At 42.0% G+C, this 19,324-nt stretch overlaps 1 protein-coding gene across 4 annotated transcripts in view; it reads left to right on the top strand.

Annotated features, from left to right (window-relative positions):
* The window catches only part of cdin1 (CDAN1 interacting nuclease 1), a 98,213-nt gene that overhangs the window by 64,771 nt on the left and 14,118 nt on the right, over positions 1 to 19,324 (top strand). For 3 of the 4 annotated variants that reach the window (XM_036150408.1, XM_036150409.1, XM_036150410.1), the window contains one exon: positions 10,290 to 11,335. The exons of the other annotated variant lie outside the window; for it this stretch is intronic. In XM_036150408.1, coding sequence (XP_036006301.1) covers positions 10,290 to 10,458 — 169 coding nt within the window. In that variant the 3' untranslated portion in view covers positions 10,459 to 11,335. Of the gene's footprint in view, positions 1 to 10,289; positions 11,336 to 19,324 lie in introns of those variants that run through there. 4 annotated transcript variants of the gene reach the window in all.

Below are 19,324 nucleotides of genomic sequence, written 5' to 3'. Positions count from 1 at the left end.
GATGTTTAAAACTAATTTGCAGTTCTGTTTAATGTCAGGCTATTGTCCTAAGACAACATCTTATAAAGCACCACAAATGCAAAAGTATGACAAAGCAATAATCTTACCAAAACATCACTGTCCACCTTAACTTTCGCGTTGGGTAAAGAGAGTGTGAATCAGACAAGCAGCAAAGAGACTCATGGTAACTCTGGAGGAGCTACAGCCATCCAACGCTCACGTGGAGAATGTGACAATACATCCTCCCGGTGATGGGAGCTTTATGCTGTGACGCTGCGTTTATTCAGCAGGGACGAGAAAGCTGGTCAGCGTTTAATGGGATGACGGATGGAGTTAAAGACTGGACAGCCCTGGAAGAAAGTCTTTTGGAGTTTGCAAAACACTTGAAACTGGGTTTGAAGGTTTGCCTTCCTGCAGCACGATAACTCTAAACATGCAACCAGAGCTACGATGGAATCATTTCGATCAAACAATGTCCATGTGCCCGAAAGGTCCAGTCAAAGTCCAGACTTAAAAGCAATGGAGTATCTGTGTAAGACTCGAACGTTGCTGTTTATGGACTTTATCTAATCAATCTGATGTAGCTTGAGCTATTTTACAAAGAATGGTTAAAACTTTCACTTAGAACAGTGCCAGTTGATTAATTATTTGATGATTAAAACATGATTCAGCAAAGTAATTACTCTGGGGAATGAAATAGAAATTCCTGCTTCACTTTTCAGATTTTTTTATGGGCAAAATAGATTAAAAACATGCTAGAATTCCTTTCACTTTGTATCAACCTGTCATATCAAAAGGTTGTGACAAAATGTATCAATGTTAAGGGAGTATTAATTAGGGCTGCACGATTAATCGCATTTTGCAATATAATTTAAAAAAAAATGCAATTTCCAAATGGCAGAGGCCTTAAATTTTTTGTAACAATTGTGTAACAATTAGTGGCGGTAATATGTTTAAAGTGGGTTTGACTCCACAGGGAAGGGAGTTGCAGCAGTGAGATAATCTAACTTTATTATTTGTTTTATAGTTTATATAATCATACTGTTTTTACCCAAAACTTTCTGAAAGCTCACCATAGCATTAAGTACCAGTCGAACAGCTTAATACATAGACTTGTTAGTTTATTGCACTTTATGTTCAACTAGGATTGATGTCCAACTCAATTAAAAGCTATTCTCTTAAAGGCTATTCTCTTCAATAAGAATATCCTGATTAATAAAAAAAAACAGTAAAAGTTCTGGTTTCATATAGTCCTTGATTACAAACATCTTTATCCACAGGCCATTTTTGTTACTTGTGGTTAATGCAGAGAGAAGTCAGAATTAAATCGCAATTATTGTTGTAGTATATCGCAATTTAGATTTTTGGCAAAATCGTACAGCCCTAGTATTAATAACTTAGCAAGGCGCTGTATGCTGTTACCAAAAAGTCCAAGAAGGCCCTTTATGAAGAATGTGGACCTTAACTTCAAACACGACATTTTTATGTGTATTGTTCTGTTCTTGTCTTTCTGGACCAACTTTTGAACTCTTTCCAAAGCCCAATCCAGATCCCACCTTGTTTGCTTTTCCCCACATCCATGGCAGACCAGAGTGTGTCAGAATACATTTCACCATGACGCAGTAGATCTGAGAAGGGACCAGAGCACATTACACACACACAGAAAACACTTGTCCCTCAGATGCACGCTGCTAATGTGTTAGGCGACATGCCCAGTTAAGAGACTTAACGAGTTCAAAACACTAATCAGAACTCCTCCCTGGGACTGGAAGATGTTTAGAAAGCATGGCAGCGATATACGCGGTTCTTTTACAGCCCAAGCGGAGACCTGACCCGGGGTTTTTCCATCTCACATCTGTACTTTCAAAATAAAGCCTGTCATTATGTTTATCAACTTGGTTACTTAATCATGTATAACTGAAGCAATCAGTCAGCTGTCAGATTGTGTGAGGGTGTGTGGGTAAGGTGATAAGCTTTTGGTTAATTTGAGAAGGTGGTTGAGGTGATTGGAGCATTTGGGGGGGAGTGAGGTCAGAGAAAGTGATACTGATTGCAGGAAATACAATCTCTGATAGTGCTGAGTGGTCATTGGAGAAGATGCACATTAGGTAACGGTTATCACATTTGCATAGTAACTATGTGCTAATAGTTTAATAATTTGTGAAATGCACATTTTGGAAAGCTTAAGATAGTCCCTTGTCCTAAAATTGTAGATCAGTATGTGTAAAACACTTAAAATACCAGACTGAGATATCTGTAAACCAGAAAATATTTCCTTTCATCAACTTTAACAAACTACTCAAACAAAGATGCTGCGCCTCTTAAATGCCCCTGGATGGATCAATATCTATCCTCTCATAGTTTATTTGATGCACACACACACTCACACACACACACACACAAACACACACACACGCGTGGTTTGATCATTTTTAAAGCCCTGTTTGAACAGACTATTTAGAAAAAATATTAGTCACTGATTTATTTTGAGATTTTGTCATTGCAATAAAATAAGGTACAGTTTTCTGTCCAAATAAAAACTGTGGGTCAGGTTTGTACCGGTGATTTGGCAGAGGGGCCAATTAGTCACCTGTTATCACTGTTTTTGCAAGAATCTTCTGCCAATGATTAAACAAGTGACAACACAATTACGCTACCACACTTCTACTGACAACTATACATTTGTCAAATATGCGTCTATGATTCAGGGGTCAGTTACCACTATCAAGCCAGGTCGAGGTTTTAACAGTGGATTGCTGAACAGTTAATAAAAGTCTGGAAATGCATGTAATTTGGTGTATGAGAATAACACCAAAAAGTTATTTTCTGTCCCATAAGCACATAAAACCTGCTGGTGTTTATTCTACACTTTTAAGTCTAGGGAGAAATACTTTGTACAGAAAGCATTATATCTGTTATGAAGTTATTTCAAAAGTGGTCCAAATATTTGTGTTTGAAATAAAGCAGTTGTATTACCTGTTTTAAATTATTTTGGGTAAATACCATGAAACCTTGGTCTTTTGATGCAAGCTTATACAACACGAGAAACTCAAAGTATCCTTTTTTTCTGAAGTAGATGTACAGTTATAGTCTACTTCCTAATGCTAGCAGAAATCAAGCACGTCTTGCTCTGTCTTCGACCTGATTAGGAATCACGCAGAGGTGATGGCGATTGTGATGCACAGCCAAGGGTTACTGGGATGTTTTTTTTTTTTTTTGTTTGTTTTTTTTTTAAAAACCTACCTTAGCTCCACTGAACTCTCTCCATAAAGAATAAGCGGGGAGTGTGGAGCAGAAAGAAGGGCTTCTATTCTTAGCTGGAGTCGTGTTAATACCTTGACTGTGGGAGGTGAACTCTGCTGTTCAATTCCTGTTATTTATGGTGAGTAGGTTGTATAGTTTGCAGCAAGGGATTATTTACCTCCCTGTGCCTGGGTGTCCCTCTGGGCAGAGTCAGCCTTTAAATACCCGATTTGTGCACAAAAGCTTTACTTATCAGGGGTGTCATCGTTGTCCAGCAGGCTTAGTTGTTACAGACAGCTACTGTAAGGCCATTAAAATCCACAATGTGTTGGATTTACAGCGATTAGCTGCAGGGGACGAATCACCTGGCATGCAAACCCCGGATCACTGGCATATTCTGAAATTCAACACAAACTAATATATCATACGAGCATTATCCACCCCTGGAAATGCACTCCCAGTGGGTGACCTCTAAAGAACAGGGCATTTGTCACCAAGACACATTTTCTTTGTCTTTTTCTACGTGCACAATTGTCTCATTTTCACAACGGGTGTTTATTTACCTGCTCTGTTTCCACCTGGTCTGTCTAAAAGTTGACTGTTTTAAACGTTTTTAGATATGCTTCAAATAAAGCTGAAGGAAAAAAAAATGTATAAGGAAAATATGTAGGAGCACTTCAGAGGCCGTGAGCTGATGTATGGAGGCGGGAAACAAAGAGGCCTTTATGGAGAGACCTCAGAGACAGAGTTCACCCACCCTCAGGTAGAGGCTTGCTCTGCCTGAATCATTTCTGGGGTGTTTGTTTAAAATGACTTTGTGTGGTATGCAGAAAGAAGTAGGGGAGGGGCGGTTATAGTTGCCCATAAATTCATCTCTATTTTACTGATAAGTTTCTTTATGTGAAATATATTTTAAAAGCTGTTGCCTCGGTTTTATTTTATGTTTTCCTCTCACCAAATGCAGCACATTGAAATTAAGTTGATTTGAATCCGTTTTAGAAGAAGGAAGCACTTTTTAGTTTTTTTTGGCCTAAGGGGATTAAACCAAAAGAAGTGGAGGGTTTTCACAATCTTACATTTTGTAACCTCACCTTAAATTTGAAGGTAGCTCCTGCTCTGTTAATTCGCCTGTTTCCAACTCGCAACCCCCTTTTACACCCACGCCAGGCTGTTCTGTCCCTTCTACCTTCTGGTCCATGTCTGTAGCAAGCCTTATCATGCCAGTGTACTTGAACCTTTACTATTTTTCTGTTTGTTTTTAGTTAATTATTCTCAGTTGGCACACGACATCTCCCGGAAGGCTCCATTTTGCAACCTAAGATGTTGGGTGCAAAACTGTTTGAAATGACAAAGGGCCCAAAAGCGCAGCGTCGAAAAAAGGGCACATTTCAGAGCTGAACGATTTAGATACTGCTGAATAAATGTTGGGAGCAATGTGAAATTATACAAACGAAATGCAGGTCAAGTTAGTAGACAACAACTTGCTGGTGAAGATTCTCAGTCATCCAGGTCATGGTCATTCCAAAAAAAGTAAAAAAACAAAGCAACTTGGACTCCTAGCTTGTAGCCTGTTACTTTGGTGAGAATAGACCAAAACCTCAACCTGACAGACAGTTTCCAATATGAAAACGACCTGATTTTCATGGATTCAGGTGTAAAAATCTCTTAGTGTCTGTTTGAACAAGCTTTGACAGCCGGTGGTTTAAATTAATGTTGTTAGATCTACTTACACTATTCTGTTTTTAAAATGTGGTTGTGTTAAGTAAATATGAGCTCCCAATAGTTTCTGCTAGGAAGGAAGGGGTCATAACAGCCAGCTGACCCAAAAACGGGTTACAACTAAAATGAACTGGATGTCATTTTCAAAGTAAAGAAATTCTATGAAATGTTAAATAAACAATGAAAATGTCAGCAAAATGCTATTCACGTGGTAGAGCCATTTTTAATTGGTTCGAAAGGTGCAGAAAACGCGATTTTTAAGGGTGTGCAAACCCATGCAAACAGGTTATTGTCGTTTCTTTATAATTTGTGACATTTTTAGTTGCATCGTCTTAGATATAGGTCAGTTGAAAGGTCACAAAAAAATAAATAATTTGCCAGGGTTAGGCAAACCTTTTGAGATTCACTGTTTGTAAGAAATGATTGAATGTGTTTTAAAAACTCTTACATGCATCACATGTAGCAATAAAAGCAATAACGTTTTCTAGGCAGGTTTGTCCTGCTCTTTAGTTTAGCACATGGCTCAAATTGTTTAAAACCCTCTGCAATTTTTTTATATATATATATATATATATCATTGCACTTTTTAAACAGCCTTCTTTGCTAGTATTGCATTTGTTCATTCAAGATTCGGAGACGTGGGGAGAGGTTTGCTCCGTCAGATGCGTTGCTTCACTGCACGCTCTGTGCACGCACGCCCGCGCACCGGCAGCTAATAACGCTGCCTCTTCACCATTCAGGAGTTTTTTTTTGTTCCAGAGTGCCTTGCTCTCATTAAGCTGCTACCGTAAGCTGCTTGGAACCTGCTTAAAATGTGACCACCAGCCGCTCATTAACACTATCGAAAGCACGGCTGGCAGCAGCGATCCACGCCCAGGCTTGTCAAGTGGCTTTCTGGCTGAAATTAGCTGCATTTCACAAACAATTTCCCCATCTCCTTACATAGCAGGGTGTTTATTGGAAGATGGCCTGTCTCACTTAGAGGCCGTGTGTAATGAGCACATGCCAGGCTAAGGAAAGTTAGCTTACATAATGGACCGTCATTTGCCTACAAATTTAAACTGAACTATTTTTTTTTCCCCACTTCCTGTGATGTTGTACCTTCAAAGAGCCTATATGCAGTAGTAGTCTATAAAGTATCACAGTGTACATTTAAAACAGCTCTTCACAGTGCGTGGATGCTGTTTATGATCCTTTCTGTGCGGACTCTCGTGCTGTAGTTGTCTTTCCCGCCTGACCCTCCCACGCTTATCGCTTCTTCTTCACGTGGTGGATTTTTACCTCAAGGTCCTTATTGTATTGACTTGTATTAATGCGGAGCAGGTCTCAAACTTCATTTATTTTCTTTACGCTACGGAAAGGCCTTGGTGGCATGGCTCCCCTGTGTTTATAATTTTGCTAGTTTCAATTTGTACTTGGCCTCCCCTGACAGACCCGGGACATGATGTATCGCGCACCGCCGCCTTATCTGTTGATCTACAGTTTTAACCTTTTCAGAGGGTTTGCCCCTCTCCACTCAGTTGAGAGCAGTCACCCTTTTTTCTCCTCGGCTCTGCCTCGCCCCGCCCCCCCCCCCCCCCCCCCCCCCTTCCAGAGCACAGGAAATCCACGCGTAGCGTCCGAACGGAGAGAAGTCATCGTCGTAATGTAAATGTTTAGGTTGCGTCTCCATAACATTTCCATATTAAGAATTGGTGGCCGTGTGCAGCAGTGGACCGTGGAAATTATGGGAGTTTTGGGGCTTTGAGCTTTGTGCAGGGCTGAGAGGCTTAGCCGTGTGTGTGTGTGTGTGTGTGTGTGTGTGTGTGTGACATTGTGGTGAACTTGGAGTGTGCATCTGCAGGCTTTCTGCAGGGCTGTTTGCTCCTAGATACAGCACCGTAAATCACACACTGTAAAGCGTAGGATGCAGAGGTAGAGTGCAGAAGCATGTACTGCTGCAAGGGCCGTGTGGAGTGGAGTGGAGGCGGGGGGGGGGGGGGGGGGGGCGTGTGTATAGCTGCATATTTTCTTGTCCATGTCTGTCTCCACAGGAGTGCTGTATGTAAAACATGCACCGCCTCAAGGCCCAGTCGACGCAGCCCAGCGCATGTACGCCACAAATCAGACTTGAAATAATATTTTTATCTTTACATTTTCACGATATTCCTTTAAAAGTCAGCCATTAAGGTGTTTGCTATAATGTCACGTAACCATACGAGGGACGAAGATTCCCCCCCCCCGAAAAATTCATGCGCTGAAGTAAAATTTCGCCGTGGAGTGATTGATCGCATGACCAAGGTTTTATGTACTTTACCTTGGAACTGAACTTCCACTGCTCTCCATGGCCCCTTGGCTAGCTTCCTCTCGAGGTCTCCAGAGGCCCCACAGCATTGTTAACTGTCTGAGGATGGAGTATCTGGGACTGCAGCTCTGTCAGCCCCCACAATCTGGTATTGCACAAGGGAGGTGAAGTGCTCAGAGTTCAACGCCAACATGTTTTCATGCATGGCAGTTAATGTTTAAAGAACAGGTATGATCTACAGTCTCCTGGAGAGAGAAAAAAAAAAGTATTCATGCGCCTTGAACTTCTTCACGTTGCATCACATAACAGCCACAAACCTCAATGTATTGTACTGTATAAGGATTTTATGTGATGGGAATAAATTAGTGCATAAATGAAGTAATTGGATGGGAAAAAAAAGGGAGATGATTTACTGTGTTTTGATGTATGAAGGAGAATAAACATCACAGTTGACTTTTACTACATTGGTATCACGTTCCAACTTCGTCCATTCAGAAATGGATGCGCTCTGAAGAGAGAAGGTAAAGGTGCAGAGATGTAACCATTATGATTGTACTTTTGAAATTGATATACTTAAGTGCACATCATTATCATCACAGAAATAAAAATGACACACTGCACCGAATCATTCTCTTGTATTTTTCTTAAAGGCAGACCTTTATACACAAGCAAAAGAAGGAAGGCAAAACTGAAACATGCATAAACACAAGTTAACGGTTAAATAAATTTTCAATAAGGGGAAATCTTATAGTTTTAGTTATAGTTAGTTTTTAGTATTTTAAATCGCTGCTGGTTTTGTTCATGCGTTACACCACAGGGCTGCACAGCAATGATGAGGAATACAATATAGCTTTGTACAAAAATAAAACCACACAATGATACAAAAAACAAGTCGCAGTCATTATTTATTCTACTTTTTTTAGTTTTAGGTATTTACAAGAAATTTCATGCAGAAAAATTGTTGCTCAGTGGCAACCAATGTATCTTAATCAGGATAATGGTGATTCCTCAGATGTTTTGGCTAATACAGTCCAAGGACTGGAGAGTTCATTTGTATTCATATCCCTAGATCAAATCCAGTCAACTTATTACTTTCAAAAGTCACATAATTATTACATTAAAACAAGATCATCCCCTCTGTGAAACATGGTGGCGGTGGCAGCATCATGGTGGAGTGATGCCTTTCTTCAGCCCGGACAGGGAAGCTTCCCGGAGTCGACCTGAAGATGAATGGGGCTAATTCCGCAGAAGAAAAGAAGAAAAAAAAGTTAGAAGCTACAAAGGATTTGAGTGTGGTTGAGGTTTACCTTCAGCTGAGCAAAGACCATAAACATACAGCTAGAGCTACACGGGAATGACATGGATCAAAGCGCACATACATGTTAGAGTGACCCAGTCCAGACCTACACCTGTTAGGAATATGTTGCAAATACTTAAACATAGATGCTTGTATCCTATTGTTTTTGATCCACTAACCAATTACAGACTACTCTGTGTCGATCTGTCACATAATATTCCAGGCTTGTAGCTGTAACATAATAGAAGGTTTAAAAACAGGTTTAAGGTGTATAGATACTACTGCAGGACTCTGGAAGTGATGCAGTAGTTGACTTTTTGAGCCTTTGACGAACCGCTTGAAGGATCATTTTTCTAGAAAACTGTTAATTTCTTCTAATATAGATGACCTCAAACAGATGTAAAAAAATATATTATGGAATAAAAAAATTAGGAAAAGTTAGAGGAGAAGAAAACAATATAACGCATAAATCTCTATTGCTTAGCGAGATGTTTGGTATTATAAAGTGCTTCACTGCTAGACAATTCAGACTGTTTTGTTTTCTTTCTAAGAGGTTGAGAATCAAAGAGTGTTGAACTGGGCAGCATCGACAGGGAGACGCAGTGTAATGGCCATCTGCATTGTTCCTTATGTAGCAAAGGCTTCTGATGACAAGAGGCTGCGGTGTAGTTGAGATTCTGGGTTTACAGAACATTATTCCAGTGTCATTGTGAGTGTTTGAGACAGATCCTTATCATCCAGGCAGTGTTTGTGTCCCAACGCAGCACAAATTTCCTAGATGGTGATCAAAGGCAAAAAAACAAACAAAAAAAAACCCTTAGCTCCTGCAGATCCAAGTTACTCGCTCATTCAATCTCTTTACTAACTTTAGCTGCTTTGGTTGATCTATTTTTGTAATTAACGGACAAAACTATTTGACAGAGATAAGATGAAAAGTTTCTTGTGGGTGGGGGGGAAAGGAAGCAATAACATTTGTCCCAGTTTTGGTCCGTGAGGCAGACACCCTGTCTACTTTTGAGACTAATCTTAAAACTTTCCTTTTTGACAAAGCTTATAACTAGAGAGGCTTATGTTGCCCTGACCTACCAATGTGGATGTGCTTCTATAGGCTTAGGCTACTGGAGGACATCAGGATCTATTTTTCTCACTCTATAGAGTTCTACTGTTCTTCAATTATACACTGCTTGTCATCATTTCTGCTTATAACTTTTTGTTCTCTTTTTTTTCTTCATAGTAGGTACACCTGGTCTGACGTTCTGTTAACTGCGACATCATCTAAGGAAGACAGATCACCCGCTTTAACCATCTGATGTAGAACTGATTACTAGATCAATGTGTGCTTCTGTGCTTTTTTGTCTCTCTTGTTGTGTCTCTGCTCTGTCTTCTTTAACCCCCAGTCGGTCGAGGCAGATGACCGTTCATACTGAGCTCGGTTCTGCTGGAGGTTTTCATTCCCGTTAATGGGTGGTTTTCCTTCCCACTGTCGCTTCATGCTTGCTCAGTATGAGGGATTGCTGCAAAGCCATGGACAATGCAGACGACTCTCCCTGTAGCTCTACGCTTTTTCCAGGAGTGAATGCTGCTTGTCAGGACTTTGAAGCAATCAACTGGTTCCCTTATATAGGACATTTTTGACCAATCTGTATAATATGATTGATTTTGACTTTGTAAAGTGCCTTGAGATGACATGTTTCATGAATTGGCGCTATGTAAATAAAATTGAATTGAATTTATTGTGTGCGACAGGTTCGGCCCAGGCCTCGTGATCTACTGGTATGGTTTCATAGAGGAGCTGGACTGCCAGAGGGACAGAGGCATCCTGCTCAAAGACTGCTTCCCTACAGACGTTGTGACGCTCGGTCACGCCACCCAGCAGGAGCAAACGCCTGAGAGCCAGAAAAAGGACAAAGAGTGAGAGAAGCTCGGTTGTGGAGAGGGAAAACCCGCAGAAAAAAAGCAAACGAAAGACGGGGCGTTGAAAGGGACAAAAGATGAGGAGTAGCAGAGAGGTGGGGAGGGCAGGAACAGTGAACTGTGCAGGGCAGGATTCCTACTGTAGATCCGGAAGCAATTAGGCTTTCCTGCAGCGTGATACAGCTGGCAAGAATCTGCCCTGAACTCCACCTGACCCCCCTCTCTCCATCTGTATCTGTCTTTCTTCCTCCTATTCATTGCGCCAACGCAGCCTCGCGAGGACACGTAACAGCGGTTCTGGATATCTGACGGTGCACAGCCACATTCTGCTCGTGGTCAACTCCTGGCCCTTGGATGGCCCCTCGCAGTGGACGGCCAGGGCCGAGGCAGGACACAAGACCTCCCTCTTATCGCACCCCAAGCCCTGGCCTTTGTCACTCCTTCCGTCTCCGTTCCACCGGCCAGATAAGGGAGGTGCGGTCTGGGGGCTGGGTGGGCGCCTGTCTCTCACCTGCGTCACTCGGTGCCCTCTCAGTCACTCGGCAGGGGGGTAAACAGGATCATTTCTGATTACGGTCGCCCTCACAGTGACCCCTTTCACATGTTTATTTCTGTACGTTGTTTTATGGCTGCTTTGTCTACAGATGGCTTTCATTTAGTCATTAATTCAGTTACTCCAATTAATATTATCGTTATCCAACTGAGGACATTTTTTTTTTCAAACTGATTGTGCTAAGATTTCTGATAGATGCAATTAAAAATTGTTAATTCATCCAAAGTGTGTGAGTTTGACCTGTTAAAAGATTTTAAAACATGAATAACATTTTTGCTTTTGATTAATTGAATAAAGACCAAAAGATGTTGAACTTTCTTACTGATGTTGCCTAAATGGTAAATTATTGCATTTGTTACCCCTTTAGACTTTACAGTATAATCTTGAGTAAAGAATAAAATGGTTTCATGGCCTTTATGTGGGAAGTTTTTCAAAAATCTATTAGATAATTGAGCTGGGTGCTGATCCAGTCGACTGTCGTTCTTGTTTTGTTTTTTGGGGGGATTTTTGCAACCAAAACCGTTTCCAGACAGCCAAGGAAGCAAATGATGGTCTTTAATGGGTGCCAACTTTAAGGGTAAATATATCAGCCCTTCTTTTCAAGCCAGTTGACCAGCAGTGTGCAGCAACAGGTGGTTGGAGGGCCGCACTTCGTTTTCCTATGCTACAAGCAGCCAGAGAAAAATTTGGCCACTCTGGGACTTTCCCTTGACTCTCATTAAAAAGAACACTAGATTTTGAAACCATAAGTCATTAAAACCTTCGTACTCTGGTTACTAGCAACCGAACTATGCCTATAACATTGGTTTATGTAAAATAGTCCCAGGAAAACACTCAATATTTCGAAGAAAAAAAACTCTCTGAAGTCAAACTTCTGAACAAAGCCACTGAAAGTTTATTCTGCGATGTTCAAACAATGGCTTCTTAAATACAATACGGGACAAAATGATTTTTAGAGGTGTTTATTCTCCTTTCGGTACATCTTTGTCAGATGTAACATCTGTGTCGTCTGTTATGAGCGCCTACAGGTTAGACAAAACACCTGATTAGCATGTAAAAGCTTCCTATCTAGTGATGATCTGCCGCTCATCTTTATAACGCCAGCACGCTTTTTACGAGAAGACGCTGAGGGAAGAGACACACAGCTGAGCTCTGGGAACCTGAGCATAAAGTTGAGTGATGCTTTCAGTCGGGTATGCGCTGCCTGTAGGAGGTCTCTGTTCTCCGCTTTACGGCACACAAAACGATGAGATAGGGCAAGGTTGAAGAACCTTAAGCGAGATGGGGCATCATTTTTTCCTTGCTCCGACTGCGGCGTTAAACCGAACACACAAGAGAATCGGTTGTTTTCTAGCACGCTGCAAACCTCTCCCGCTACTGCGCCACCACTCTGGAAAAAAATAAAATAAAAAATAAGGCAATATGGACCAACTAACTCTGAAAGTCTTCATGACAGGGTAACGTTTGATTCACGTTCTTCGACGCTGAAAATATAGTCCTCCTTCAGTTATAAAAATAAGTGTTGTTTTTTTTCCGCAGGCATGAACTGTTCACACAGTTAGAAAGTTATGGTATGCGGGGGTTAAATACCCCTCAAGTGTTGCTTGATTTGTTACCCTTAAACCTCTAACCCTCAGCCGGCTCTCTTCTAGGCCTTGATCCCTCCAAGAGGAGGCCGCTGGGTCACCACGAGGTCGCCAGGCAGCAATGGCTTCCTCTGTCTGTGACCCCCCCCCCCCCCCTTACAATCCCACCTCACCCATGTTGTACAAAACAACTGTCCCCATGTGTCCAGTTAAACTCAACCCTACTGCCCGGCCATGGTATGCTCAGACATGGCTTTATGGCTCCTGTTGGACACAAAAACACAAGAGCTTTTTTTGCACAGGGAGGGGAAGAAAGGAAAAAAAAAATCTCCATCGAACAAGAGCAGAATAAATGGGAAAACGGCAGATTCAGTTCCTCCTAAGTTTCAAGCCTTCCTGCCATTGTTTTCCAAGATGGCTGTTGCAACAAAGAGGAGCCGGGGTCAGCTCCTATAAATTAGGCTGCGTGCACTAGACGCAGCTTTTTTTAAACCTACTTCAAAGGCAAAGGGCTGGCATCAAATACAGCTGACAAGATTTCCGTGATGTCAATGCAAATATGGAAATAAATAGCTTCCGCGTCATTATTTTTAAGAACCAGACATCTTTTTTTTGTTGTTGTTGTTTTGTTTTCCTTTGCCCCGCTCTCACTCTTACCACTTTTAGATTCATTGTTCCTGTCACAACAATAAGAATAACTCTCCTGAGCGCTTTCCATATAAGGTCGGTATGGAGAGGCTGCTTCCTGGGCATGCGAGCGCCCGGGATCTGGGGAAGGTTGATCTGAATGAAGCATCCAGCTTGGATGAATACAAGAGGTGTTCAACATTATAGCAATGAAAAAAAGACAAGACAAAAAAAGACAAAGCTTAATTCCCTTATACTGGAAGAGCTTTCAATTTCACACCTGTAAAACATGGTACTCTGATCTAAAAAAAAAAAAATGTATACGATTTTGTTATCCCTCTACGGAGAGTGAGAAAAATATAAGTCTGTTTAAATAAAAATCTGTGTCTGTACTTTACAAACTCAAATATTTCAGGTTCTCTGTTGGGTTGATGTCAATCTTGTTGGTCAGGAATCAAGATGCTGGTCTGTCTGGGGTCTTTCTGAAACAACCATTATAAGAGCCTTTCCTGCTTTACTGTAGCAGCATCACCTCTTCAGGTATACTGGTGTGTTTAAACAGATGGCTGGACGATAATTCATTAACAATATATGTCGATCGATAGACATAAACAACGGGGTCAATATTTTTCCTTCCTTTTGCATTCTAGCCATGTAGGTTAATATTAGTCATAATACCCTGCCAACCAATCACAAACGCAGACCCAGGAACGCTCCTTCACCCAGCTTCAAAGAGTTTTCAGAGAGCACATGTTCTACTTTTCTTTTGAAAAAAACTTGCAGTTTTGGTAAAAAGTTGGTTGAATAAAGGGCTGAGTTTGAATTCAGGGTTTGGGTTCTTTATCTGAAAACAGGTCATTAAGCAACAGCATAAAATGGCCAGGGCTGCACTTAAAATATATGTTTTGAATTTGTTGATAATTAATCAGTATCGATCAATGTGATTTCTATTTTATCAATATACTTTTTTTCTGTATCGTCCAGCCATATTTAAACATATTCATGGCATAAGGTAAATAGGTGCGACACTATAGTATGAAAAACATCCCCGTGTCATGATGCCTGAGCTACCGTGCTTCCCAGTGGACTGTGGCTCAAACTGAGTGTTTGGGAGCCACCTGACTCATAAAACAACAATCTAGCTTTAATCGGTTCTTAAAATGTTGCGGCTCTTCTTTTTAGGCCAATCATCGTGTTATTAGGCAAACCGTAGCATTTTCACTGCATGTCTCGGTAGCTTCTTGCTGATAGATTGGCTTCTCTCGGACCTCTGCGAACGCACACGGTTCACCCTGGAGCTGATTATTAGCCGAGGCTTTAAATCCATTGGAATAACGGTCTTCTTGCACGTCTGGTGTTGATTTTTGATTTAGAGACCTTTTTTAGCCAACCTGCCAATCATTTTCTGACTTCTTTGTGTGTGTGTGTTTTTTTTTTTTCTTCCCTCTTCTCCAATCACCTTTTAATGCAAAGCCCGCTGGTTTTCTGAACAATCTCTGGAAGGGTCGTTTTTACGCAGATTTTCAGAGGAATGCGCCGTAACCAGCGTGCACAACATTTGCTTCCTTTGTCGGGTCAGCTGTTGGGCACCTGTTTTTTTTTTTTTTTCACAGAACGACTGACCTCACTAAATAAACACTGAACGCACGCCTTTCTATCGGTTAATTAGCAGCATTCATGTCGTGACTGTCGGATCTGTTGGTTTTCTATTGCTTTACTACATCTTCTCGTCAATCGTTTGCCAAGTAGAAATATAATGCGTACCAAAACCAGCGACTGATCTTGTTACCGACAGCAAACTCTAATTCTGAACACAACTGTATGCAAAAGCTCAACTCTTAATCATCTGTGTGACAGAGAGAGAGAAAAATACCAGTGTTAGAAATAATTGTGGGTCTAAACAAAAAAAAAATAGAGCTGCGGCACTAACACATTTCATTTGTTTTAGTTTTTTTTTTTTTTTAACTCCTGAAATTCTTAAATCTTTGGCTCCCATGTGTCAGATTAGGTCGAGGCTGTCCACAGCATCCACTCTGCTCGGCCTACGCCCGCAGGCTATTGGAAGTCTGCTCTCCACTCAGATGTACGACTTGGCTCAATCTCCTCTAGATCCTGCTGTTTTATGCCTCCACGGTCAAGCTGTTAGACCTCTGAGACACCGAGCTTGAGAAGAGCAGGACAGAACCACAGACTGCAGGGTTGGTTCCATCCCTGCAGCAGACCACCAAATGGGCTGCCTCCCCGATCCTGTGTTATTTATGTGGAGAGATCTCGGGCCTGTTCCTGCCTCAGGCAGTGGAGGGTTTTTAGTAAGGATCCTCTCAGCCTCCCCGAGCCAGCGAGACATCACAGAGTGGAAATAAATCAAAAGTTCTCCACAAAGAGTCGGAGCCAAATTGAAATTAAAAAAATTTCTTTTTTTTTTTTTTTTTTTTTTTGCTGGTTGGAATAAGAGAGGGGGTGGGGGGGAGGGAGCCTCTTTGTTTTAATTGAAAGAGATGAGGTTTCATTTTTATTTTTAGGAGGCTTCATCCCCTAATCAGAGGCTGGTCTTCAGAAAACCACAATAGATCGTGAGAAAAATGTTGAGGATTTCGGATTGGTGGGGCGGGGCTAGTTTTAAATGGTGAAGCAATGGACATTTGATGGGGTGGAGGACAGATGGCCTGTTTGAAGGAAACTGAAAAACTATGATGCATAAATCCACTCAGTCGGGTCGGGGGAGCTGGGGAAGAGAGTTTACTTTCCACTGACTCACTGGCTGGGCTGGGCTGGGCGCATGCACTGTAATCGCTAAGAGCCTTAAAAAGGACAACAAATAATCTGTGATCTAAATTCCCTCGCAGAAAGTAGTCGTAATGCGGACATTGCTTCACGTGAACTTAGGGGCTCCGTATTGAAATAACCCATGTTTGACATCCTCAAGTGAACAATCCAGGCTTCTTTCCATTGAAATAAACATCTTGGCTGTGGAAACCTGAGGAGTGTTGAGGAAAAACATCATGACTGCATTCCTAATGAAAATCCATGAGAGCCCTGCCCTAGTTTGATTCCAAAAGACCCTGAAGGCTCTTTGCAAAAAAAACAAAAAACAATCCCATATTCATGTTTCCAGTCGGCTTGCAAAAGTCTCGCACCTTGAACCTGTGAACCTGTCACGTCACAGCCACAAACTAAGATATATTTTATTTGGACTTTATCCAATGGACAAAAGAGAGGTGCACAATTGCAAATGTTCGTAACGCCCGTCATGATTTTACATTCTGGCCCCTTTGATGCTCCTAAATAAAAATGCAGTTCCTCCAGTTGCCTTTAGTTGTCACCTAATTAATAAAATAATTATTAACCTCACAAATCCAGTTGTTCCAGAGAAGGCCTTTTAGGTTTGTTAGAGAGCATATTGAGGAAAACCCGCATCACAAAGACCAAGGGACACAACAGAGCAGTCCAGGAGAAAGTTGTGGAGAGGATTAAAGCTATATTCTGAAAATATATCTAAGCTTTGAACATCTTAATGAGTGATGTTCAGGCGTGGCGGTCAGTGTAGTGGAAGATTACCATAGCTCATCAACCTGATCAGAACATCTCCGAGCTAAAACGCTTTGGCAGCATCATACTGTGGGGATGCTTCTGCAAAGACAGGAAAGATGATTGATGGGGAAAATGGAGCAAAACGCAGAGCGTTTTTGGAAGAAAACTTATTAGAGGCCAAACATAAAGCCAGAGCTACAACGGATTGGCTTAGATGGAAGCATAATCATGTGTTAGAATGGCCCAGGTCAAGTCCAGGCTTAAATCCTGGTGAGATTCCGAGGTAAGACTTTAAAATTTGATGTTCAGAGATGCTCTTCTGAGTTGGCTGAGCTTGAGAGAGAGGGAGACACGCTTGAAAACCACGATGCTTCTCTCTCCACTTCTAAATTATGCACAAGTTGTGTTGAGCCATAACATGAAATAGCAATAACATCAATTCAAACATGGTGTTACAGTGTCATACATGAGCCACATTTCCCAATTAATATTTTAAACTCCATGTTGTTTTTTTTGCCGTTTATCTCAGGAATAAACGGGAGGAGGGGGATTCTACATTTGGTCGGATCCACGTTGGGTGACAACCCTCACGGAGGGCCCCTGCTTTAGCATTGACCAGCAGAAAAGGTCAACCCCCCTGGTGGCGTTTGGTGTGTGACCCAGAAACCGCACCATCACCTGCTCCCAGGGAGGCTTGGCGACACGCACATGATCAGCCACGAGTCCGCCATGGCGGTGGAGAAGAGGGGGAGTTGGCACGGAAGCTGCGTTGTGACGACATTTGAAAGAAAACGGAGAGGGAACGGTTTTCCAGTAGCCGGAGACAAAATTCAAAACTGGCATTGGGTGATTCTTTATGCCGCGTCCTGTTGGTCTCGTTATATTTAGGAAATAAACGTGACAAGTAGAGCTGCTGTACCCTGCAGACTGCACTTCAGTGTGTTGATTGAGGTGTTATATCATAACCCAACACTCAGTAAAACATATTTGGAAAGTAGAGCAAATATCGAATGATCTAATTTTCCATAAAACAATAATTTTGAACCAAACAGGAGACGTGGTTACCAACACTTGGGCCCAGCCTAAGTCTGAACTTCGACTGTTGCTTTTTATGTATACATATATATATATATATATATATATATATATATATATATATATATATATATATGAATATGCTCTGATCTAATTAAATTTCATTATGCATTTGGGTGTACTGTTCAGAGTGTTTTTCCTGTTGGAGGGTGAATCTTCATCTCAGTCTTATATCCTCTTTCTACAGAATAGCTCCATCCATCTTCCCATCAGTCTCTGACCAGCTTCAGTGCCCCTCCTGAAGAAAAGCCTCTCTACAGCTCCATGCCACCACCACAATGCCTCATTGTTGGGGGGGTCTGTCGTACGAGTTTCCCACATGGCGTTTTGAATGTGGGCCAAAAGATCATATTTGGGTTACACTGCAAACATGACGTCTTGAGGTTTTCTTCTATAAAAGCCAGATTTCTGGCTTGCAAAGTTGAATGTTGTTGTGTCGACAGGTTCTCCCACCTGAGCTATGGACCTCTACTGCTCCTCCAGACCTGACGTGGGCCTCTTGGCTGCTTCTCCAACTAACGCGCTCCTTAGTCAACTAACAGCACAAGTCGGTTTTCGGCAGACAGCCATGTTTCGGTGGGCTTCGCAGTCGAGCCATACGCTTCCCGTTTTTGGACGAGCGTCTCAAAGCTCGGGGAAACTGCTTTCTAGCTCCGCCCTGCTTCTCCATAACCTGATCATGTCTGCTGTATTCCCAGATCTTCCTGATGCTGCTTGTTCACTGATCTTCTGTAGCGGAGGCCTTCACTGTACAGCTGTGCTAGTACTCAGATTACCCTGCCTGTTGTAATCTCAGGAACCACAGGGCGACTGAGTCACACCTAGGGTAAACCTTGGTTCCAAAGCGTAATCAGAGCCACTAATCCAGATGATAACGTTGGGCCTGGCCCTGCCACACACCGAGCCAACCCTGAATCGCGCTCCTATTTGTCGAAACGAGCCATGTGACCATTTCTCATGATGCAATAAACCCGGCCTTTTAATCGTAGCGCACAGATCGGAGGACCTGTACATGGACTGGGCTTAATTTGGGGCACATTTGAAGGAGGTGATGCGACTGGGTACTTTATTCACTCGTTGCCACTGGTAACACATTACTGAGTCGGCAAATAGGGAATCAGGGGATTAAAGCAGTTGTTTTACCCTGCTGAAAAAGAAACATGCAAAAGTTCTTAAGTGAAACGTCCCATGAGCATTATTGTTTTGTGAAAAGTGCTCTACCTAACCTGCCCCAGTTGTTTCATTAGTGAGAGCAACAAATGTGTCATTTGGGAACTCCGACGCTCATTTTCCCCCCTAAAAAACTCAACTGTGTTCCTACGACCTTGCTGCAGTCTCGCTATGTTCCCCAATCTCTGGTCTGCAGGTGAATATACGCCTCCATCCCAGCGCGTGCTCATCCATGCAATGTCCCGCACGTGACTTATGAGAGGTTCCGTGGGAAGGGGATCAACGCCACTTTTCGTTTTCACAGG

Source organism: Fundulus heteroclitus, chromosome 19, assembly GCF_011125445.2.
Source record: "Fundulus heteroclitus isolate FHET01 chromosome 19, MU-UCD_Fhet_4.1, whole genome shotgun sequence".
NCBI classification, from domain to species: Eukaryota; Metazoa; Chordata; class Actinopteri; order Cyprinodontiformes; family Fundulidae; genus Fundulus; species Fundulus heteroclitus.
This window is presented reverse-complemented; position numbering and strand designations above follow the sequence as displayed.